Below are 25120 nucleotides of genomic sequence, written 5' to 3'. Positions count from 1 at the left end.
AGTTATTTTATCAGAAATATTATTGAGAAATTAAATAGATAATTTCCATTATTAAACTAAAACTTGTTTCATTCTAGAAAAATTATGAGGAATATAATTAAGATGCTAGCATGTAGAATAATGTCTCCTCTATAGTAACAATTATCAAAAATATTTTGTTATCAAAATAAGTTGAATCTTAATAAAATGCTTAGGCTTTAGAACATTAATTATTTTATAAAGCCATATTTTCCAGAAAGAAGTTGGCAATAGGATTTGCAATAAAATAGAAAAATCTTTCATTTTAAGTTTACTTTTCTTAAAATGTTTAGAATCTCTTTGTCCAAAAGCAATTTCAATCAATACTTGGAACTGATCTTTAATAGTTATCACATCAAAACAGCATGTAGTTTGGAAATGGAAATAAATTATAGTATGTTATTTAATGAAAGCAAAAATATTAAACTTTGACAAACAAGCATCATTATTACTCAACCAATAGTTCTTTTTTTGAAGGTTATGATGAAAATATGAAAGAAAAACTTCATTAATCTTAAGCCAATATTAGAGGAGTAAAGTTGAAATTTTAAAAAGAAATCAAAATGAGAAAACAGACCCATAATTGGAGGTCACTATACAAAAAGTAGAGAAAAGTTGTATTTTGAAAAAAAAAAAGAGGATAAAATAATAAATTATTGACAACTATAGGGAAATATTAATATAAAAGAAATTGTGGATCCCTGTAATTTATAATTTTTAAGTGTGTGCATATTGGTGAGAAGGAGGGAAAATGAGCAGTGAGCTTATAATGATTCCAAGGGATATTATGTCTTCATATATGACAGGATGAGGAAAGAGTTTATATCTATGTATATGAGAGAGTCCTACAATAATATTTTTAAAGATCATTTTTATAATTTCCAAAGAATTTAGCAGAATCCACTTAAGCAGAATTCATAAGTATACAAATAAAAGACCTAAGTACACATAAAAGGCTATGGAATATTAGTCATGTGGAGTATTAGTCTTTCATTACATATATCTGATGTAGAGTTCTAGGCTAGGATGGGCAGATTACTATTACATAGTAGAAAGAAGCCATCTTTAGTTAGATGACCTAGTTTTGAGACTTGATTCTATTATTTATTCCTATGTGTCCCTGGACATCTGAACTCAGTTTTGTTTCATTTTTTCTTGAGTTCTAAAGATTCTATGATGAAGTGTAGGTAAGAGCTCAATCATTGATCCGGAGCAAGGAAAGGGTAACAGAGTTTCCATTTTGCCTTCCTAGAAGCTAATTTCTACTTATATATAATAAAAGTACACTAAGTAGAGTAGTTATTACAAGAGAATAAATGTCAAATGCCTCTGCTGGAACAGGAAACTCATTAAATAAAGGCAAAAAAGAGTCAATCTAAAGTATAAAAAGGAGGACCTAAGTCCTGAATTTGTTGTGTTTTAAGGTGTGCAGATTATGTGCCTTTTCCTACTTTGGTAAATTATAGGGAATAAAGCAAAGGTGAGAGATCAGTCAAAGAAAGCAGATATACAAAGGTTAAGAAGAGAGTGAGTCAGAGGTAAAGAGCCAAATGATGAGGATTTGGGGCATCAAGAGCCTTTTGATGGTTTAATGAGTCTATGTCCTTTGATTCATATATGAAATATGGGCAGGCCAGGTGATGGGGTGACAGTATAACAAAGACATAGCTCTTATCAAAAGAGACTCAATTATTTAACTGTAATGACAATATGAATCTTCAGGTCCTTCTAGGAAAGAGACCATCCCAAAGGGTCAAAAGAAGTAAAAAGTGAGGTAGTAATTGATAACATTTGTAGTGGACCAGGTGGGGCAGGTAGAGAGGATAGAGAGGAGAAAGAGGATGTTCTCAGATAGGAAGGTCTCCTTCTGTCTTCTCAAGGTATGTAACTAGGTTATAAAAAAGAAACTCCCAAGACTAGTCAAACCAAATGATTATCAGCCTCTCTGTTGACTTATGTGGAAGTAATTGATATTGACAAAGAATTAAGAAAGAATTTCTAAAACAAAATCTTGGGCAAGAATAACATGTGGTATACTATTCATTGCTACCAATTGAAGGGAAAGACTTGAAAAAGAAAGGCAGATTTAGTAAGCAAATAAGTAGCTAAAAGATTGTGTGAGAATGGGATTTGGATTTTTTAACATTGGCTTTAAAGCATGATAGACTTTTGGCCAGATATGGAGGGCACCTAATAAGTACTAGTAGGAACTCATCTGTCCTGATTTTGCAAAATCAATATCAGGCAGAATTAATGTATCATGGAGTAGATTCTCATTCAGGTGTATTTGGATATTGGACAAAATGATCTTTGCAGGTCCAATTCTCTGCTCTTTTCTGACAAGATTTGATTTAGTACCTTGGATTCCTCATGTCAATGGATACATGATCTCATTTGTGTGTGAACATTATCCTATCATCTAAACAACCAATCAATAAGCAATTACTAAATGTCTACTGTGTAACAGCCATTGTAGTAAGTACAATACAAAGAAAAAAACAAAAGCAGTTCCTCTTCTTACAAAGCTTGCCTTTTAATGTGGGAGACCAGATGTGTAAATCAGAACAAACAAGATGAATGCATAGGGAGAATAATTTAGAAGAGGTGGAATTAGGAGCTAGAGAAAGAGCAGCTTCCTGCCCAAGGTGCCATTTGGGCTAAATGTTAAAGCAAATTAAGGATTGTAACAGCTGGAGATTGGGAAAGAGACCTTTAAAGGCATATAGGACTGCATGGAGACAGGCTAGGATTATCTGTATGGAAACATATTAAGATTTTAAAACTTATTATGGGTTTTAAAAAAAGGTTATAAACCTGGGTGACTTGAAGGATGGTGATGGCGGTGGTTGTCCTTTTTATTTGAAGAGGACCAAACTGACATCACTATGCTGGGACTGTACAATATGTGGGACTGTGAGACTGTAGTTGATCAGACCAATGCTCATGCTTGGAAGGCTCTACCACAGGTCTGGTACACAGCCCATATGAACATTTAGGATGGAAATATTTCTGAATTTTCAGATCTCAGGTTTCTTTGCAATTACTGCAATTCTGCTTTGAGAAAAGCACCTTTTTTTTTTAAATGGGCATGTTATACTGGATGTTTCTATGCCAGTGTCTTCCTTCCCTGAAAGGGGCTGGTTTTACATTTTAAGTTGCTAGGACCTAGGGAGTCACAGCTCTCCAGATCAGATATCTATCTATGTAAAAATAACCTCACAAATAATTAAGAATCTGAAGTCTGAGTGTAACAGACATTTAAAATGAGGACACAGGGGGCAGCTGGTTAGCTCAGTGGATTGAGAGTCAGGCCTAGAGACCGGAGGTCCTAGGTTCAAATCTGACCTCAGACTTCCCAGCTGTGTGACCCTGTGCAAGTCACTTAACCATTGTCTAGCCCTTACCACTCTTCTGACTTGGAGCCAATACCCAGTATTGATTCCAAGATGGAAGGTAGGGGTTTAAAAAAATGAGGACTTGAAGGATAACAGTGACCCTCAGTAAGCTCAGAGCATTTGTGAGAAAAATAATCAGTTTTGTTTTAGACAATTTGAGTCTGAGATGTCCATGAATCATACATTTTAAAATGTTTTATGGATAAATAGTGATGAAGGACAGGAGGAAGACTGTGGGCCAGATAGATAAACAGATCTGGGAATCTTCTAATTGAGATTGGTACTATTACAGACTGTCACCTCTATAGACCTTCCACATTGAGTGATTCTTACTCAAAACATGCCACATATCCTCCACAGCTGTTCTACTTAGAAGACCTGGAATATTCTTCCAGCTCTTTTTTTACTTAGGGAAATAGACACCCTCAGGTGTCTTTCTGTTAGCATTTCATCTAATGTCATGACTGGACCACTTGCTTCTCTGGTCACACATATCCTTTATTTCTATCTACCTTTTCTTACACATGTCATCCTTAGTAAAACGCTTGTCCAGCTCGCCATTCCTCATACAGTGCAACAGATCATTGAGGGTTTGAGGCTGTTCAAATAAATAATCCTCTTACTAAAAACATATTCTAAGAACCCCTATTGAAGTAATTCCATTAGACTGTTTCAAAGGCAGTCTTAAAGATAAAAACAAATACAAGGATTGACCTGTGGGCAGGAAGAGGGGGTGGACAGAAATATTTTCTGGAGCATAAACTGCCTGTGAAGTGCTTTTTTCAGTAGCTCCTGGTGTGGGGAATAGAATTATGTTTTATATTTTTAATTCTTTGAGCTTTTTATGACTTTCTAATCAAACATTAAAATATTTTAATTCAATTGTTATGATTTTTAACAAGAAAAATACTGAATTGATTGAACTAAGTAAGAATTTGGCTTTGCATACAACAGTGATACAGGATACTTATAGCCATCATGTACTTTTCCATTGCCCTCTGGGTGACTGGAAATTTTTGTATGTCTATGATGATGATGTTTCATGATCTGTAGCATAGGGGCCATGGTGTCAAATAGAAATAGAAACAAGGGCCACTAAACCATATATTTAAGGGTCTTCTGTGGGTCACATATTGACTCACAATATAATTGCTTATAAAATGTGTTATTAACTATGTTTTATTGTATTTTCATTTATTTTGTTAACTATTTCCAATTTCATTTTAATCAGGTTCACACCACATTTGACAATGCTGAGGACTACATACCTGTGTTTACTACTCCTAGCATGGAGAATCTCCCAGGAAAAGCTAGATGTTGCAAAGATTCTTCTCTATAGTAGTGAGCCTTCTGAAATCATCAAAAGTCAACAATTTCCCAAATATAGGGTAGAATGATCTCTTCTTCCTATCTAATTCTACGCCTGTTTAAGTATCTCTGTGAAGTTCATATCTAAGAAATATGAACTGACAAATTAATTCAATGAGTTGTCCATGAAATGGCATATAAATATTTAAACAATACACAATCACTTCACTCTAACATTACCCACCCTCACCCTCAGTCCAGTGTGGATGGGATCTCTTTTAAGTGATTATCAATCTAGTTCTAATAATCCTATTGTCCTCCTATGCTGTATTTGATTTTTATAATATCTTCTATAAGTAGTATATCAAAAGAATGTCTTTGGGTGACTATTTTTCACTTGAGATCAATACTTAGCAGATCACTGGATAAAATTATTTCTATATCTTTATTTATCTTCATAATTAAATATATCATTAACATATATAATAGCAGAACTTTATTTTTAAAAGAATTTAACACAGACAATCAATACATATTGAATTCAATTTAACCTAGTAGCTGTGAATGTTAAAAACTGTAAATGCCAAAACTGTAAGGGTTTTGGGCAAACTGTAAAAGATAATTTTTAGTGTTTTGACTTAAAATATAAATAAGTGGTCGCCATGGGAAATTCCCAAATATTCAAAAATACCCAAGTCAGGTGGGGATTTATGGAGATTTTAATTAATATAAATGAAAGAATTAAGGGAAGGAGAGAGAGAGAGAGAGAGAGAGAGAGAGAGAGAGAGAGAGAGAGAGAGAGAGAGAGAGAGAATAGTCAAGCAGTAGAAAAGCACCTAGGCCAAAATGGCCTAGGCCTGAGCCTAAGGGAGAGTGAGTCAGTCTTTATTACTCACCACAAGATCGTCTCCAAGCAAGCTCCAGTCCTCCACTGAACTCAATCTCCTGAACTGAGTTCAGAGTCTAACTCCACACTGAATTCAATTGCGAATTCCATTCAAAATGTCCTCACTTCAACTCCAAACTCCAACACCCAAATTACCTTTTACTCCTTCCTTTTTTTTAAACTTTTTTTTAAAACCCTTTCCTTCCATCTTGGAATCAATACTGGGTATTGGCTCCAAGGCAGAAGAGTGGTAAGGGCTAGGCAATGGGGGTCAAGTGACTTGCCCAGGATCACACAGCTGGGAAGTGTCTGAGGCCAGATTTGAACCTAGGACCTCCCGTTTCTAGGGCTAGTTCTCAATCCACTGAGCTACCCAGCTGCCCCTACTCCTTCCTTTTAAAGACATTTTCTCTTATGTCACCTCCCCTAAATTTTCACGTCTACCAATAACAGTAGACGCTTTTTTCCAGGACTGCCCATTCTTAGTTCTCATCTTCTTTGGTTCTCACCTTCTCTGGTTAGATTAAATCCTCTGAGTACTTCACACCTCTTTGTTAAGCTTGCCTTTTGTAAGTTGCTTGACCTTTTAGTGATTAATTTAACCTTTATAGGTACTTAGCACCTTTTTGTATTAGATCTAAAAATAGACCTAGCTTAAGGTTCTAGCTTTACTATAAGATATAAGTTGGGGACTTTTCATTGTTTAATCAGGAGTTTATAACTTCATTTTCCCCTAAGGCACCGTTTAGTAGGGTGGAGTAATTTTAAAAGTTCTCAATACATTCCTGATCAAGTACCTCCATTGTTAAAAATGGGGAATAGCTTAATCAAATCTTCTAAAATAGAGTCTGAATAGTTTTAAGATTCACATAGCAGAAATATTTAGGGAAAATATGGCTTAATCTATAGAACAAATCATCTTTATAATTTATGGAGCTTTAATAGGAATGTAAGAAATGAGGGAAGAAGGAGAAAAAGAAAAAGAAAGATTGCAAGAAAAAAAGGACAAGCATTACAATGCAATATGACAAACATAAGTCAAGTTCTAACAAATACTCATTAGTAGTTTGTGAAAAAACTTAATTTGTAAGTTATAATTTTTTAAATTTATTGTAGTTATCTCACTTTATAGGAAATCCTAGTATATACAGAACACACATACATGTGCACACACATTTTTTTAGGTGGAAAATTTTAATTATGCTTAATCTTTTGTTCCTGAAATTTCCTTGGGAATCATTCAAAACTTTTCCATGGAAATAATGATGTATACTTGTAATTCCTGCTAAGAGGTACTGAGACTGATGATCTCTTGGTATTCAGGAGCCAAAGTATTCCTAAAACTGATAAGATGTCTATACTACATCCAGATCCAGTTAGCTTTGTTCTTAAGAAAAGAGTAAGGTTGGGGGGAAGGAAATTTGGAAGGGGACAGTGCCTGGCTACCTAAGGAAGAGCAAACCATTCCTATAAGAATTGGTATGAGTTAAATTTTCCATGAGGTTCAGCCTGAGGCTGGAATACTAGCTTCCAAATAAATGAATAAATACCCTCTTCTATTTATTTTGACACAACAGATATATTTCCTAACAAATATCCCAAAAGAACTCTTGTAAAGCATGTACAAATAGTTCTTCAAGACTGCCTAATGGTGAATTTCAGACTGCTAGGACCAGCCAACTAACACCAAAAAAAATGTTTTGATCATTATAGTTCATTTTTATGTATACTTTTACATTTAACAAAATATTATTGAAAACAACCTTGTATCTGAATCCAGAAAATAGTGTGCTTATAAATGTTTAACAACAGGTTCTCCTAGGAGGGGAAAATATACTCATGACCTATTTTCCCAAGGTGTAAATATTCCCACTGAAAATTTGACAATTGACTGTTGTGAGCTAGGTCAATCTAGCCTGAATATATTTCAGAATCTAGGTCTTCAGACTCCAGGTCTAGTCAGTGACCTTTCTCCTATATCATGTTATCCACAATCTGCTGATTGATGACCATTTAAAAACACTTACATTTCCTCATGAAAAGAATGAAGTTAAGCACAAAAGCATCAACATTGGTACAACCTACATGTTGCTAACCTTCAATGAACAGTAGTTTAAATATGCACAACCCTCCTTGTATTTGAGGAAACTGCCCTTAGGTTATCTGTAGCTTTCCTGGTGATATTCCTAATGGGTAGTACTGGCTCAAGAAGAAAGTCTAATTGATTCTAATCAAACCATATAAATTATTTTCTGCTTTTCTTTGTCCTTAACATTTCCTGCATATCTCAGTGGAAGTTAATGGCATATCCTTCTGTTATCAACAGAAATTGAATAACTCCCATACTTGACATGGTATATTTAGTGTTGTAAGTACTTAAAATGTGGAAGACTTACTTAAGTAGCCTAATCTGAAGTTTAGAGAATATCATTATTATAGCTCTTTAAGTTTGCTTGGAGTTTAAGGATGCATGATTTTAAAATCTATTGGTCATATCCATGTATGTGGTGGTTTTTTAACATTTTTGTCCTCTATCTGGACAGTAGTAAATTCTGCTACTTATACAGTAGGAATTGGTGACAGTGTGCTTGGTTTAGTCAAAGGATGGGAAAAACGGCTAGCTGTTTGTTTGGTTTTTTCCCCACAAAACCTACTGCCTTTAAAAGAAGTCAGAATATTAATTCCAAATATGTTTGATTTTTAAATATCTTTATAAAACTTTATATGAAGATTGAGGGATCTTAAAATTCAAGAAACTAATATTCTCCCTGATTATATCTATATAAAAATAAAAAGCCAGATGTAAAATACTTCAGTATTTATGATCCTGGCTTTTTTGCAGAAAATTATAAAGGGCTTAACAGGAGAATTCCAAAAACAGACTAAGGAATGAAAGACTTGGAATATTGAAATTGCCCTTTTTTGCATTTTGAAGCCCTTTAAATCAATAAATAATAAACTAGGAAATTTATGATAGCAGTGTTCATTCTTTTACTATACTCTGGAACTAAAACAAGTTGTGACAACCCATGAAAGGGATTTAATTAAAACTCAATTCAGCAAACATTTATTGTTTCCTGTATATGAGGCTATGTGTAATATATTAAATTCTGTAGGCACAAAAACAAAAAGAAACTAGTTTTTGCTATCGTATTTTTCCCTTAAGTAATTTAAGCTCTCCCCAGGAGAGGAAAATAAACATCTATAAGAGAAATAAATAAAACATATGTGCAAAAAAAATTAATTGCAGGGGTGGCATGGGGATTGCAGGGGCCCCTGAATACCCCAAGTCTCTAGAGGAATCCCAGGTCAGAAGAGTACATGAGGAATTCATCACTCCAGGATCCCAGGAAGTCTAGTGGTAGAAGAAAGCCAGCCCTGGTACAACTAAAGTGACATTTGCATAAACAAAGGATTCTCTGAGAGATTCATTTCCTTCTGTTTTGGTACCTTTCCCCTATTCTTCTGATGAGGGTTTTAGCATGGACTTATACCTTCTGTTTTTATCTCAAACATCTCTAGAATTTCTGAGATATGTGACTCATCTTCCTTTATGATAAGGGTCTAACATATTATAAACAATATATACCTGTGCTTATACCTCACATACCTAGGTAGCTCACACAGGAATGTTACCTAATCCTCCATGTGTTGTCCCCATCCCCACCTTCCTTTCTGAGCCACATAGTCTCTGTTCCTTTAAGGTATAAAAATCCTGGATCTCTTCTCCTATGGGAGGCTGACTTTACCTGCACCTGTCTCCTAGCCATTCACTGAACACATTCCTCTATTTTTAAAGATTCTTTGGAGCATGGTAATTCTTTAAGTGGCCACCCTCCCAAACCAGATAATATCAAGCTCCCACATGACAAGGGAAAAGTACTAACAAATGAGGGAATCAGAAAAGTCCAAGAAGAAAGACAGCAGAGAGAATGTTCTAGGGATGGTAGGTAATTTGGATAAAGGTTATTTGTTATTAGTAGTATGGGAGTCCAGGAAATATACAGTGATCAATTTTGGCTAAAATGTAGAGTAGATTATTTAAATGAATAATAAGTACTGTGTTTTGTGCGGTAATGCATGTATAACCCAGATTGAATTGCTTGTCTGCTAAGGAAGAAGGGAGGGAGACAACATGGATCATATAAATTGGCAAAGCTTATGTGAAAATTTGTTATTAAAATTAAAAATCCAAATTTAAGAATAAATAAAATGTAGAGTAGACAAGGGAGAATAATTTCAAATCAAAATAAAACAGAAAAGTAAATTATAGTAAAGAACATAATACTACTCAGACCATTTTTGAATATTTGAAGATTCTTACCTTTGTTTTTGGTTCTAGAATTTTTACCCCATAAATTGATATTTGCAATTCAACTTTAGGAGTTTTCTGACCTTCAGATTTCTTGATATGTCTTGCAAACTAAAAAATAAAAAGATTTAAAAATCATTATATTTCTATTTTTAGGGGAGCCAAAACATCAGCATCTAAATATTTCAAGTGGGTAATTTAGTTTTTTTGTCTTTAATCTTTTTCTTTCCAACCAAAAGGACTGGATTTACATATCTTTGTGGATGTTTTACAAACATTTTTTTCATATTCTAAGTTGTGCCTAAATACAAGTCAAGTAAAATTAATTTTGTGAATTCTACATAGCAAACTGAAGTGAAACTGAAGTGTATAGTATACATAAAAACATTCTATCATTGATTTAAGGTGATTTTCTATATGCCAAACCACTATCACTGCAAAGAATACTTCAATGCAGCTGACTATGAACTGTTATTCCCTTATCCCAGAGCTTGAAATTACCCAAGGATGATCTAAACCAATTTTTAAAAAGAGAAAGAAAGAAAGAAAGAAAGAAAGAAAGAAAGAAAGAAAGAAAGAAAGAAAGAAAGAAAGAAAGAAAGAAAGAAAGAAAGAAAGAAAGAAAGAAAGAAAGAAAGAAAGAAAGAAAGAAAGAAAGAAAGAAAGAAAGAAAGAAAGAAAGAAAGAAAGAGAAAGAGAGAGAGGGAGGGAGGGAGGGAGGAAGGGAGGAAGGGAGGAAGGGAGGAAGGGAGGAAGGGAGGAAGGGAAGAAGGAAGGAAGGAAGGAAGGAAGGAAGGAAGGAAGGAAGGAAGGAAGGAAGGAAGGAAGGAAGGAAGGAAGGAAGGAAGGAAGGAAGGAAGGAAAAAAAGAAACTGTTTAGTCCTAGAGCCACTGGAGACTACTCAGGAGACTACTCAGCCTATGGCTATTTGTGAAGCAAATTAACTCTCCCTGTAGCTTCTTTCTCTAGTTTTCTCCATAGACTATTGGTTGTTATGTAAAACAACTTATGGAACAGCTTCTCTAGGCTGTGCCTTAGAAGAGACTCCTTCTCTGTTTAAATATATTTAAATATTTGAACTTATTTAAACTCTCCTTTCCCCTCTCCTCTCTCATATCCCTCCTGGGTACTCCTGCAACCCATTGCTATTTGATAACCCTGTTTTGCAATCCCTGCAACTGAATTTAAGATCTTATTTTTGTTACTTTAGGGAAGTCTTCTTTATTGCAAGTTGACAGAGGTTAAAAAATATATATATATTAAAATTATTATTCTCACAATACATTTAAGAAAACTTTAACCAAGAAGCTCTTTTGTACTATTCAGAATGTGAAGAAATACATAAATATGAATAATAAAAATATCACTTGTCATCATTATTGTTATTACACCTTGCAAATATTTGGTATTTTATAAAACTCTGAAATTGATAATGGCAACTAAGTTGAAGAAAAAAACTTTCAAAAGTACTAATATTTCTCACATTCCAGTGCTCCATTTTCTATTCGTTAACAATAATTAACAACAAAAATAATAACAGTGAACATTTATAGTTTCTGTGTTAGTGTTTTACAAATATTATCTCAATTGATCCTCAAAACAGCTCTGGGAGGTAGGTACCATTATTATACCCATTTTGTTGATGAGGTAACTAAGGCAAACTTAAGTTAAGTGACTTGCCCATTATCGCATAGCTGTTAAGGGTCTGAGGTCATCTTTGAAATCAAATATCCCTAACTCCAGGTCCAACACTCTGATTGCCATATAAGTGTGTGTGCACACACACTTATTCTTACAAGTCTTTGAAAGTCATCTAAGGTTGGATAGTTGACCCTTTTAAGTTCCCTCTCAACATTAAATCTATGATCTATCTTTTTTCTTTTTCTTTTTCTCCCTATTTAAAGTGTAGATTTTTGTTGAGAAGGATATTCTTTAGTCATTGTTGTCATATCCTTTTAATCTGTTTAATTTGGAGGAAATATAATTATATATTTTATAGTCATAGTTGAGAATTAACTTACAATCTGTGTGCCAATGAGTTGTGCTCATTGTTGCTGTGCAATATCATATAACACAATAGAGCATCTAAGATTTAGATCTGAAGGTCATCTCAGAAATTATCTAGTATAACCTGCTATCTCCTACTTGCCCCTATATATATATATATATATATGTATATATGAGCACATTTAGGCCTAGAGAGGTGAAGTCCCACAGATTAATATGTGGCAGAATTGGAATAAATGATTTATCACTTATGTTTTGGAATCCTTCACTGGGGGAATGGGGAGAAAAGGGTATTTGGGTTTTTTTTTTTTTTCCATTTGGTATGGTTTTAGTTTTTCTCCTACAGTATATCTAGTGGAATGAATGATTGGCCTAAGTACTTTTTGGATACAGTGTCTCCAAAATACCCACAGGTATTTAGCTGGTTTGAAGGAGATTTTTCTGTAAGATCTTTGTTTTTACTCCAATCTTTTGTCTGCATTGGCGCCAAGGTACCTCCTAAAGAATGCAGATTGATTTGTTTTTCTTTTCCTTTATGATTTTCCCTTCCTATATTGGCACAATGAAGACAACTGGGGTTTTCATATAGGAATACTGACTTAATAAATCATTTTCTCTAGTTTTACATCAATATGTCTGGGTCAATCAGCTCTTTATAGATTTTTTAAACATGGCTCCTAAGGTCTATTCTAATGAGCCATTTCCTAGGGGATAAAAAAGAAAAAAAAAACTACTGAAATTCATTTTACATTTCAAGTCATAAGTATTACCTTGACCTTTTCCCAAGTCACTAGGTAACCTTTTAGAGTTTCTAAGAAGTTGGCTACAGAATAATCACTGAAATTAAACTTTTCTACTTAGTTTTGGGGGATTTGGGATTTTATCCCCTCTTTCTGTGTCAAGTAGATGAATAATAAATTAACTGAGTTCAGCAATTGTCCTTTCAGCTTTATGTTAGAATCACTGACAGTATTATGAGACTTTTAACCTTTTCATCTTATAGATAAGGAAAATAAGACTGAGACAATTTATGAAGTTATATAGAGAGGGAATTAAGAAGAGAAACCCAATCTCTTGATTTAAAATCCATTTATTTTTTTTCTTTCTACAACACCACTTATTTCAAATGATGTAGTAGATATTTTGTTTTCTATTTCTGTAATAGTCACTGTTCTAAAATAGCTGTGTTTATGTAAATACACACACACACACACACACACACACACACACACACACACACACACACATATAATTTTCTACCTAGGATGGCAATTTCAGTATGCTGCCCTTTTGTCAATCTATTTTAACTATAATGTCCTTTCAATTTCTCTAAATATTTGCCATAAAAGCTCATTTTATTTTGAAGTTCTCTGTTTCCATCCACTTTGTCTCTTCCTCTCAGAGATTTTCTGTATAAGCTCCAATATACTTCCATTTCATAATTAGAAGAAATCTTGACTATTTTTTCTTACAGCTTTTTAATCTCTCGTCATACTAATTCTTAAAAAAGGTCTTACAATTTAAGTTTTCATTTTATTTCATATTAGTTCTAAATATAAAATTATATTGTACTTTTGGTAATGAAAATTAAGATAAAATACTATGAACACTCCAAATATTAGGTGGATGGTTAAATCAGAACATGATTACTGTAGTGTATTTAATGGTTCTTTTGATTGGAAAAGTTTAATTCAAGAAATATCTAACACTCCTTTGGTTAACCAGCTAGATACAAATCTCCCTACCAAAATGTTCTTTATTAACTGGACAAAATTATCAAACTTGAAGGAGGCTAATAATAAACACACAAAAAAAGTGATTCGGGAATACCAAACTAATTCAAAACTATCTCAGGAGACATAGGAGGAATACTAATCTAGAAGTTGGTGAACGAACCAAGGTTCTAATCTAAGTGCTATGGCACCATAGATTAATTGCAAAGAGTCATGGTAAGATAGATAAAATGATAAAGTTGGAGACAGGAGATATCAAGGTTCAAATTCAGCCTCAGAAAGTTGCAAACTATGGGACCCTAAGAATGTCATTTAATGTCTCTGACCCTCAATTTTTCAACTGTAAAAAGGTGGATAGTAATTAAAACCTACCTTAAAGGATTTTTATGAGTAAAATCTAATTCAAAGGTTCTCAACTTGTTCTAGGCAACTAATGAACTTGCATGGAAAAAAATAAAAAATTTTAAAAATCCAATACAATATCGTTACTTTTACTAACTTCTAACTCAGATGTATCATTTCCTTCAACTGTTAATGCCAACAATAAATATTATTTTGAGAAGAGGTCTATAAGTTATTCCAGATTGCTAAAAGGGTCCATGGCATAAACAGGGTTAAGAATTCTAGATCTTATTAGATAACTCATTAAAGCACTCTGGAAACTTTAAAGTTCATGCATGGCCTTGAGCAATTCAATTCCACTAAGCCTCAGTTTTTGCTTCTGTTTGTTTTTTTGTTTTTGTTTTTAAATTTAAGGAGTTGGAAGACTGCTCAGTGGTTTTAGAATCAGGCCTAAAGATGGAAAGTCCTGAGTTCAAATCTAACCTTAGACACTTCCTACATGTATGACCCTGGGCAAGTCACTTAAGCCCCATTGTCTAACTCTTAGCACTCTTTTGCCTTAGAACAAATACACAGTATTGATTCTAAGATGGAAAGTTAGGGTTTAAAAAAATTAGGGGATTGGAAAAGATGGTTCTCAAGGTCTCTTCCAGTTCAAGATGTATTATACTGTGAACCTATATGAATTATTAGTATTATTGCATGAATTTCTACTGCCTTGCCTCAGTTTCTTTATCTGTAGAGTTTTAGGTATCTTCTACCTAGGTAGATCCAAGATAAATGGGGGAACATTAAAACCTCATCCCAACACATCTGCACCATATATAAGTTTGCATAGTCCCTGGAATACAGAGCCTTTAAAATATACTTGCTCCACAAAGTCATTTTGCTACACATATTTGTTCACTCTGTTTAGTGAAGTAGTTAAATGTCATATGGTGGAAAGAATGCTCTGTCTGTAGCCATAGGAACTAGATTCAAATCCAGGTATACTTAACCTGTATGACTTTGAAAAAAATCACTTCAAGTCCCAAGCTTTCCATATGTCTAAATTAAAGGGATCGGTTTAGTAAGCTCTAAAAGGTTAATCATGATGCTCTGATTTTTAATTCCAATGAAAAAAAGTAAATTTAAGAAAGAAATTGGCATGTTAAAGCACCAATGGCAAAATTTCAATATACAAAAGTTTGAGTCATTCTTATTTCATTTTTCATTTAAGCTGTGATTAAAAAAAAAATCAACCAAGAAATAGACAAACAAAAGATCTTTGGAAGAATGTTGGAAAAAAAAAATTGTTCGTGACTGCCTAAAAGTCTCATCTTTTAATAACTGGAGAACCAGCAGACATCAAAGGTAGACCATAAAAGACATCAAGCAAGAAACAAGCTGCTGAGCATCTTTAAAAGTCTGAATCCCATTACATATTAACAAGGCTAACAATTCACTACAAACCATTTTATGTCGCAATTATTTTTAGTCCCCTGCCCTTTGTGAGTTTAACTATGCTGTTATTCATTTAATCCAGAATCTAGCACAGTGTCATAGCAGAGAGTGAGCAAAGCTATGGGGTGACTTTGTGGAGCAAATAAAGTACAAACAATTGGAGCCAGGACAAAATGATGGATGTCAAACTCCTAAGCCGTGGCAGATGTAAGTACACACACCCACTCTAAGCAGAACGCATATGTCAAAAGAATAGGCAGGAAACTGAGGTGGGGGGAGGGGTACACGCAGTGCATTTCTGCCCGAGTGCGCCTCATTTTTCCGGTGGAGCGTTGGCGCCACCTGCTGGCCATTATATAACCTTCCTGCAATAAACCAAAGGTGGGTTGGGACACATGCAAAGGCGGTGCAAACCCTTGAAAAACCTGAAATAGGCATCATTCTTGGTCTCCTGTAGGTGGGGAAGCCTGATACCAAATTAACTGACATCATAGCTATTCTAAAGACTATTAGCTTTTATTCTAAAGACTATGTAGCTATTCTAAAGTTTTATGATTATTGATCAAATATTTGCTCTTTATTATTTGAAGAAACAAAAATATTAAATGTTGGAAATAAATATTAAAACCTATATTTCTATATTTATCAATGCTATATGATTTTTTTCAAGTTAAATCTATTTTAGTAAGAAAATTCCATAAAAATATATAAATCTTTTATAAACTAATTTCCATATTATTACAGAATCTTCTTTTCTTTGAATCCTTTTAAAAATATTTTCATCTACTGATTAAAGTGCTTAAAATATACAAAAATATTTCATAAAAGTATCATATTTCCTTATAATAAATTCTAATTGAAGCAAATTTGAATTACACAGTTTACTGAATGTTGGTAACTAAATAGGGCACATACAGTTTTAAAGTAGCAATAAATGGGAAATACTTCATTGATCACATCATTTAAATTTGATGGTTCTATTCAACTCTATGATTCTTATTTATAAATCATAAGATTATAGGATTTGGATCTAGAAAGAACTTTAGAGATTATCTCTCTAGTTGATCCCTCTGATTTACATGGGAAGAAATGAAGTCCAAATTTTTTTACATGTGAAGACAGTTGAGACCTAAATAGATGAAGTGATTTGTCCAAGGTCACGATAGCAGGAAATAGGAGAGCTGAGTTGCCTATGTCCTCTGGAATTTCCATTTGGAAATGTACTTTGTGCCTTTAAAATCTGTGACAAGTCATTGAAAAGTTAAACCATGTCAAAATGCCTAAAAATGTATGATTATAATAAGACCAGAACTTTCTTTAGGTTTAAGAATAATATTATGGACTGGGACAAAGTTTTCTCTTATTTCTGTACAAAAAAGCATAAAATCACCTATCATAAAACTACTCAAGAGGTTAGCCTAAAGAGATGTATGGGCCTCCTGGTAATATTGCCCATTTTTTTATGTCTCTGAAAAGAAATAATTTGACTTCTTTTTCCTCTTTACTTCAAGTTTATTGGATAGCTATGATTTAGTAGTTTCAATATAAAAGAAATATTTTCCATTTAATGGTTAACACTCATGGCTTAGAGATAGCCCTTTTCCAATCATTTTTTCCCAATGGAAGCTAGCTCAGTTGAGTATTTTTTTTAATGTCATACTAAACAGAGTTGAGACAGTTTTATTCCTGGAGTTTGAAGTGGGTGTCCAAGAGAATGTCTAAAACTCAGTCAAGTGAACTGAAATAATTCACAAATAACTTATCCCACCCCACCAAACCCCAGCCCCAAAGCACAGGATAAAATCTTTGGAAAGAAACATTGTGCAAAAGGGAGGGGCTTTTCAAATTTAAAAATCCCAGCGAGCTTTCATTTTCTTTGAGGTGGGGTACTGTTTGAGGAAATATCCTGAGTGCACTGTATTACATAAAAAATTTCTGGGTGAAAATCCTGCCAAGAAAGGGTGGGTGGGGTTTCCTATCAAGTTGCCAGCTCTGCTGTGTAACTGCAGTTTTAGCATCAGGGAGCTGTAAACTGAACAATTCCAAATGATTGCTTATGGAGCTTGCCAGACCTTCCTAAGCTTGATGACTTTTGGGATATCTTTTGGATTTGCCTTTCTTCCAAAATAGTACTTTTAAGTGTATTTCCTTCTAGGGCCTTAGGGAACAATCTAACAATTAATGAGAAATGCAATTCTTCATGAAGAACACTAGAAGCTCAGCCTCTGGGGGTGGGATGTTGGGGATTTGCTGGGGACTTTCTGTCTAGACTATACCTGTGAGTTGCTAATGTCACTCAATGGTAGACACCTCTTGGTTATGAACCTGCTATTCAAAGGGTTACGTTATCATCCCTTCTGTCCATGAGCAATAATGGCAAGAACTAACATCACAGTAATTTATATTTAGTTTAATTAGTATTATATGTAATTAAAATGAATATTATATTTTTATTTTTATATGATATTATTTAGATATAATTTTATTGTTATGTGTTATTTTTAATAAGTATTTGTTGTATTCAGTTTATAGATTCATGAATATAAAAAGTTATGTAATATATTATAGAATTATTAATATGTAACTTGAACTATTTTTTATTAGAAATGGTCACAAATAACTGGAAAAAAGGGAAGGTAAATACATTCAGTCTTACTTCTGGACATAATGAATGACACGTGTGTGCTTATATCCCACCTCCCACAAACACCCCAAGATGCTTTCTTGAGCATTTGGAGGAATAATGAAAACATGTGGTGATATCTGTACAATGATGACCTGCCTCTTTACAAGTTAAGACTTGCAAAGAGTCCAATATTAATCTTGCGATGAATTTCTATCCATCCAAAAAAATCTTAATATGTGAAAATACTTGAGGTGTTATATCCCCTTCATGTTGAATAGAGTCCCTTACCTTTAGTTTTCTAACTGCATCTCTCACAACTTCGGTACCTTTGGGCTGCTCCACTTCTGTACTGCCAAGAAACTGAAAATTGTCATCCATGAGACATGAGTCACATAGGATTGAATCACTTTGCAATGCACATTTTCAGAATACCATTTGAAAACTAGACAAAACTAAATCACATTTAAATGTTAAGTGGAATGATTGTTTTGTAAAAACCCCTTTAAAGTAACTTGGAATTGAAAATATTTCATTTGTTGGTTGGATATTTTTCTTCTCTTTAAACAACCAATTAAAAAAAAAAGAATAAAATAAAATACACTACAAAATCAGCCAAAGACCCCTACCACCACCTCCTCCAAAAACAATCTTTCCCTTCCCCAATTTAATCCCCCAGAATTGTACTATAAAAAGGAAATGCTGAAGTTATTGTATTAGGGATAAGGAAAGGGATTGAAGTTTTGATTTCATTGACATAGAGAATTCTCAGATGAGCAAACTCCATCCACTATTTCTGGCCAGGACCTGCTATGGTACTTACAACTCAAATCTTAAGAGTATTGCCTACAGCACCAGGAAGTGAAGTGATTTGCCCAAGGTCAAACATTAAATGTCAAAGGTGTGACATAGCATATAAGACTAATATATTAGTGCCAATTAAATGTTTCCCAAGATAAAAATTTCATAATCATCCATAAACTATTGAAGAGTTGAAGCCTTTTTATTAAAAAAAAAATCTTAACTTTTAGTTTAAATCTGCAACATATGGCAAGGATCCAGGACAACTCCAAAGAACTCAAGATGAAAAAAGTCATTCCCTGACATAGAAGGAACTGATAAGAGTCTAGGCAGATTGAAACTAGCATTCTTCATTTTATTTCATTCCTGAATTTTTCTTTAGCATAACATGATGAGCATAGATATACATATATAATCCATATCATATTATTTGCCATCTTAGGGAGGTGGAAAAAGGGAGAGGAGTGAGATGGAGGAATATGACCTGCAAAATGTCAGAAAATGACTATCAAAATTGTATCAACATGTAAAAAACTACACCTGATAATCTACTCAAACTTTTCTAAGTATTATTTTAACCAAGCTATGGTTTTAACTATAGTCTTCATATCTGTCTTAGTACAAACAGTAATTATCTGTTTCTAAAATTAGCTGTGTTATTCTGTAGCTATGAAGTAATTTCATGAGACATTTTTTTTTAACCCTTACCTTCCGTCTTGGAGTCAATACTGTGTATTAGCTCCAAGGCAGAAGAGTGGTAAGGGCTAGGCAATGGGGGTCAAGTGACTTGCCCAGGGTCACACAGCTGGGAAGTGGCTGAGGCCAGATTTGAACCTAGGACCTCCCGTCTCTAGGCCTGGTTCTCAATCCACTGAGCTACCCAGCTGCCCCCTCATGAGACATTTTTAAAGCAAATTAAAAACAAATCATGAAAACCCTTTAAATATGATTTCTCTTATAGCTATATCTAAAATCTTTGCCAGATATACATATAATACCAAAATTGAGATAATTAAATCATAATGTCTATAAGACCTTTTGAAACAAGCTATGAAGAATTGATGGTTAATGGATGATACATGAAAATAGTTTTATCAATAAAAAAGAAATTGTAAAAATTAAATATTTATATCTATAAACTAATATGATGACTTAATTCATTAAGGGCAGAGTCCAAAAAGCAATTCTACTCTACATAGGAATCTAAATCACCTAAATACTGATATCATATCTAGTCTATCTAAATTTAAAGATCACATCCTTTTATGAAATAAAATCTTGAATAATGATTTAAGGTCAAGAAAAAAGATGATGTCAATATTTTGTCTTAATTTCCTATAATAACTAAATTCACAAGTAGAATGTTATGTGCCCTTTCTTGCTGTGTTAAGGAAAAAAGAAGTAAAACAGTATTGGTTACACTCAAACTCTATGATATCCTCATACAGTTGTTGTTTTTTTTTTACTCTCATACAGTTTATTGAGTTTCTGTTGATGAAGCAAATCCTTACTCCTTACTCCAATCAGTTGAAACCAAGAAAGTTTCAAGCATTTGTGACAACATAGCTGCATTCCCATTATCTTTTCTTTTTTCAATCAATGTAATTTGTGAAGTACAATTGCCTACTCCAATAATACAAATAAAGTATACATATATGTGTGTGTGTGTGTGTGTGTGTGTGTGTGTGTGTGTGTGTGTGTGTAATAGGAGGACAAACCAATGAAGATTGAGTCCTTGAAGGATGCAGAGATTTCTCCTTTGTCCTTGCTTGGTTCCAGTCCAAGTGATTGAACAGAAAGGGGAGCCTGCTTCCAGCTAGTCATGACTGAGAGTCTGCTATTATAGGATGACAGAATATTTCCTAACTGGCTGAAGAGCTAAAAGAACTGATGACTCAGATGTGGCTTAGTCACAAACAAAAGTCAGTACTTCAGTCTCTTCCTTGGTATTAATGGAAGCAGACCTGGGGGAGAAAGCAAATTCCCTGTTCCTTCTCTTGTCATCATATGTCCTTGAGCACATGTGCCTGTTTCTTTGTGTTTATTAGATGAATGACTATACTGAGAAGGGAGTATCCAAGCAATTGTATGAGTTTTAAAGTTCCACCAGAAGATATGTTGGTGACTATGGTTAGTATGAGGTGGCAGCAGCCTATGACCAAGGAATCACCCCAGATGGAGGTAGAAAAGCAAACACTTTGTGTTTCTACAATTCTGCTTTACTCATGGAATACCATGCCTTCTTCAATGTGGTTCTGTGCCAGTGTTTCCCATGTCTCACAGTCAGTACTAAAGTTCTTCAGAGATACCTTGCCTTTGTCTTTGAACCATCATGTGAATGCTTACCTTCTGTGAATTCTCTATAAAATAAGTTTTTTGGTTAAACATGTGTTTGGCATTTGGGCTATGTGGCCAGCCCATCATGCAATCAAATTTTGCTTGCCAGCTCAGCTCTAGAAAAACCTCAGTATCTGATATCTTATCTTTCCGAGTAATCTTCATGATCTTCCTGAGACAATCCAAGGGGAAGCAGCTCATGGCACTGATAGAATGCCCAGATTTCAAAGGTATACAGCAGTGTAATCAGCATAACAACTCTGTAGACCAAAGAGCCTCATGCCTCTTCTTTCTCTCAATTTTTTCAGAAGCCCCCCAAGCACTGAGCTAGCTCAGGCTATATATATATCAACCTCATCATCTATATGGGCGGTCCTGTGGAGTGTACTGCCAAAGAAAGTAAACTTACCCACAGCATTCAAATAATTATTTTAAATCAGAGTATGCTTTTCATAGGGATCTTGTGTATACAGGAAGAGGGCACACATTAGTAAGTTTTAAAACTACTGTTATTTCTATTCCTTCTCAGTAAATCTCTTTTGCAAAAGCTAACAAAGGTCCACAGGTTCATTAATAACTGGGAGAACATCAGTGGAAGCTCAGGAGTGGCAGCGCTGGAAACGTCAGCCCCTCAGGGTTACTCTTAGAATTTAAAGGGGAGTAATGGCCATCACCCTCTTCCTCTGATGATCCCAGACTGACAGTAAGAATGTAAGATGGGGCCCTGAGCTCAGAAGGCATTCTATACCCATAAGAAATATCTGTGCTTTCACATTTGTCTTATATCTCCTTCTCTCCAGCACAAAACTACAATCTTAATTCAGGCCCCATTACTTCTCTCCTGGATTAGAAGGCAAACGCTTTTTAATAAGTGTCCCAGTCTGAAGTATCTTTTCATTAGTCTATACTCCATTTAGTTACCTCAGTGATTCTTCTACAGGTGGGTCTGAACTTGTTACCCCTTTGCTCAAGAAACTCTAGTGGCTCTCTATTCTTCCAGAATTGGATATAAATTCCCCGATTATTGTCTTTACAATGCTTTATACCTAGAACCCTTCTTACATTTTCAGTATTCATACACTTTACCCCCTTCCATAACTCTACGCCAATTGACCCATTTGCAATTTCTCTAACATGACATTCATCCTCATCTTTGTGTTTTTGTCTTTGGTGTCCCTATGCTTGGACAGCCATATACAGCTCTTCTTCAAGTACCCCTTTTGTATTTCTTGGCCTTTGTCAAAACTTAGCCCATCTTACCTTCTGCAGGATGTCTTTTCCTGTACTTTGCCCCCCATGGATGGGTGTCTCACCCTCCCTGATTACTTTCCACATTCTCTGCATCTATCTTGTAAACACCTTGCTATTTACTCATCTCTCTCTTTAGAATGTCCTGCTTCCTGAGGGAAGTTGGAGCCTTCCTTCATTTCCCCAGTTCTTGGCACAGTGTCTCAGAAAAACTTTTTAAAAGATACCTGTTTATTGACTTATCATATGACATGTGTCTACCAATAGGTCAAATTTTGAATTAGAAATATTTATTCTAGGAGCAGAACCAGGAAAACCTTATAAGCAGTGACTGCAGTATTGTGGAATGATCAAATTTGATAGACTTTGCTACTAACAGCAATATAATGATCCAGGACAATTCTAAGGACTTATGAAAAAAGAATGCTATCCACCTCCATAGAAAGAATTTTTGGAGTAGAAATGCAGATAAAGACATATGATTTATCATTTTTGGGGGAGTTTATGGTTGGGAGTTTTGGTTTTATAATATTATTCACTTACAAAAATGAATAATATGGAAATTATAAAAATAAACTTAAAATATGTATTCTGTTATCATAAAGTAACTTTAGTCAGTCTGACTTTGTTTTTTCCATGGAATTACTCAAGCATTCATCCTAATAAATATTGTAACAACGCACAAGCATGCCAAATCAAAAAAAGAATGGTATTTGTTGATTTATGAATTACCAAAAGAGATCTAGAGATATTAGAGAAACAACAGCAACAATAACAAAAGCAGGACAAACTGGCAAAGAATAGCAACAGGCAGGAACTGAAGGGTAAGGAGTATTTGTTCCCTCTCCCCCTTTGTTAACCTAGAGAAGGAGAAAATAAGGTAAAGGACTTAGCAAACAAAGTTATTTCTTATTAGACCCACTCCATAGTCTAAATCTGGCAACCAGCTCATCTCTAATCCCATGTGCTAAAATATGAATTCATCTAGAGATGCAGGAAGCTGATGATTAAGAAGAGGTGGCATGAGGTGCTTGATACTTAATTTGTACTATGAAGCAAACAGATGATCAAGCAGAGAGAGGTGAACTCTGCCTACAAAGGAAATTACATATTTAGTATGGAGATGTGGAATCATTAAACACTCCTTACAAATGGGACTAGGGTTGCCTTTTTGTCTCATCTTTATTAGCCAAAGAGGAAAAATTACCCAACATACCAGGAGCCATTCAATGAGAGGAAAAATGCTGGTCATAATTCAGAAAAAATAAATATCTGTTTTCAAGCCTATTTTCTTTTTCTACCAAGAGATTAACCATCACTTCAGGAACTAAGATTGTAGAAAATAAGGAACAAGTACAAACTAATTATTGGCAACTATTAATTTATTGAGAGTTATCTATGTCAACAAGAACCTGAAAATGTTTCAGAAACTATTTTTGGATAAAAATAATCATAATCTAGCAAAAATTTAAGGAAGTTCATTGCTATGTGCAAGTAGGCCCATATGGGGAAATTATAGAAGAGCTCCAAATAGATTTTAAATAAGTCAGTCTCTACTAATGCTCCAGAAAACTATTAAAATTTTAATTCACTATACTCTTAATTAAACTATATTATTTGAGAGCATAAGGAGTAACTAAATAAAAGTCAAATTAAATTAGAAAGTATGTGTTGACACAGACACATACATGCCCATTTCTATATTAATTAACATGGTCACAGCTACACCAAGTCATGGAAAACAGCCCAGATATTAGTAAATCATTTTAAAGGAGAAAAGCAGTGAATATTGATAATAATGCAATCCTTACATTCTCTTCTTTTCAAAAGAAAATTAAAAATAAATAAATATATTTTGCTTGGATTTAACACTATATCTAACATATTAAAAAAATACGTTAGGGGGGCAGCTGGGTGGCTCAGTGGATTGAGAGCCAAGTCCAGAGACAGGAGGTCCTGGTTTAAAATCCAGCCTCAGACACTTCCCAGCTGTGTGACCCTGGGCAAGTCACTTGACCCCCATTGCTTAGCCCTTACCACTCTTCTGCCTTGGAACCAATACATAGTATTGATTCCAAGATGGATGATAAGGGTTTAAATATATATATATATATATATATGTATATATATATATACATATATATATATACATATATATATATGTAAGATGCTCAAAAATAAAAACATTTTTTAAAAAGTGGCCTTGTTGATAATAAATGCTATTGTGCCACAGTTAAGAGCTATAAATATCAAAAACAACAACAAAAGAAACTGAGATCCACTCAGAACACTTGGGTCCTTGGTACTGAGTTTATAGCATTCAGAAAAGTACCATATTGACAACTATTTTTTCCCCTTGGATTTTAAACTCAAATCATTCATGCCTCCTGAGCCCCTTCCAAAGGATTGCATTATTTTGTAATCTTTGCTTATCACTAACACCAACAGAACAAATTCAGGCATGTTGATATTTCAAATTGGTTGCAACCTATTGCCTTTGTTTGGAACTAACCAATTTATTTCCCCACAAAAGGTCTAGTTTCTGCATAAAGGTTGTGCCACACACACAGAGGAGGGCTACAATGATGTATTAAGTGAATTAACATATTTAGGGAATGTATTTTTATAAAGATAGCTAAAAACATTGTTTTTGAATCATCTGTTGC

At 34.2% G+C, this 25120-nt stretch overlaps 1 protein-coding gene across 9 annotated transcripts in view; it reads right to left on the bottom strand.

Annotated features, from left to right (window-relative positions):
- Nucleotides 1-25120, bottom strand: part of GULP1 (GULP PTB domain containing engulfment adaptor 1) — a 404571-nt gene that overhangs the window by 64594 nt on the left and 314857 nt on the right. For all 9 annotated transcript variants that reach the window (XM_056794109.1, XM_056794111.1, XM_056794112.1 and 6 more), the window contains 2 exons: nt 18360-18431; nt 9932-10030 (listed from right to left, as the gene is read on the bottom strand). In XM_056794109.1, coding sequence (XP_056650087.1) covers nt 9932-10030; nt 18360-18431 — 171 coding nt within the window. The remainder of the gene's footprint in view (nt 1-9931; nt 10031-18359; nt 18432-25120) is intronic.

This window comes from Monodelphis domestica, chromosome 4, assembly GCF_027887165.1.
Source record: "Monodelphis domestica isolate mMonDom1 chromosome 4, mMonDom1.pri, whole genome shotgun sequence".
NCBI classification, from domain to species: domain Eukaryota; kingdom Metazoa; phylum Chordata; class Mammalia; order Didelphimorphia; family Didelphidae; genus Monodelphis; species Monodelphis domestica.
This window is presented reverse-complemented; position numbering and strand designations above follow the sequence as displayed.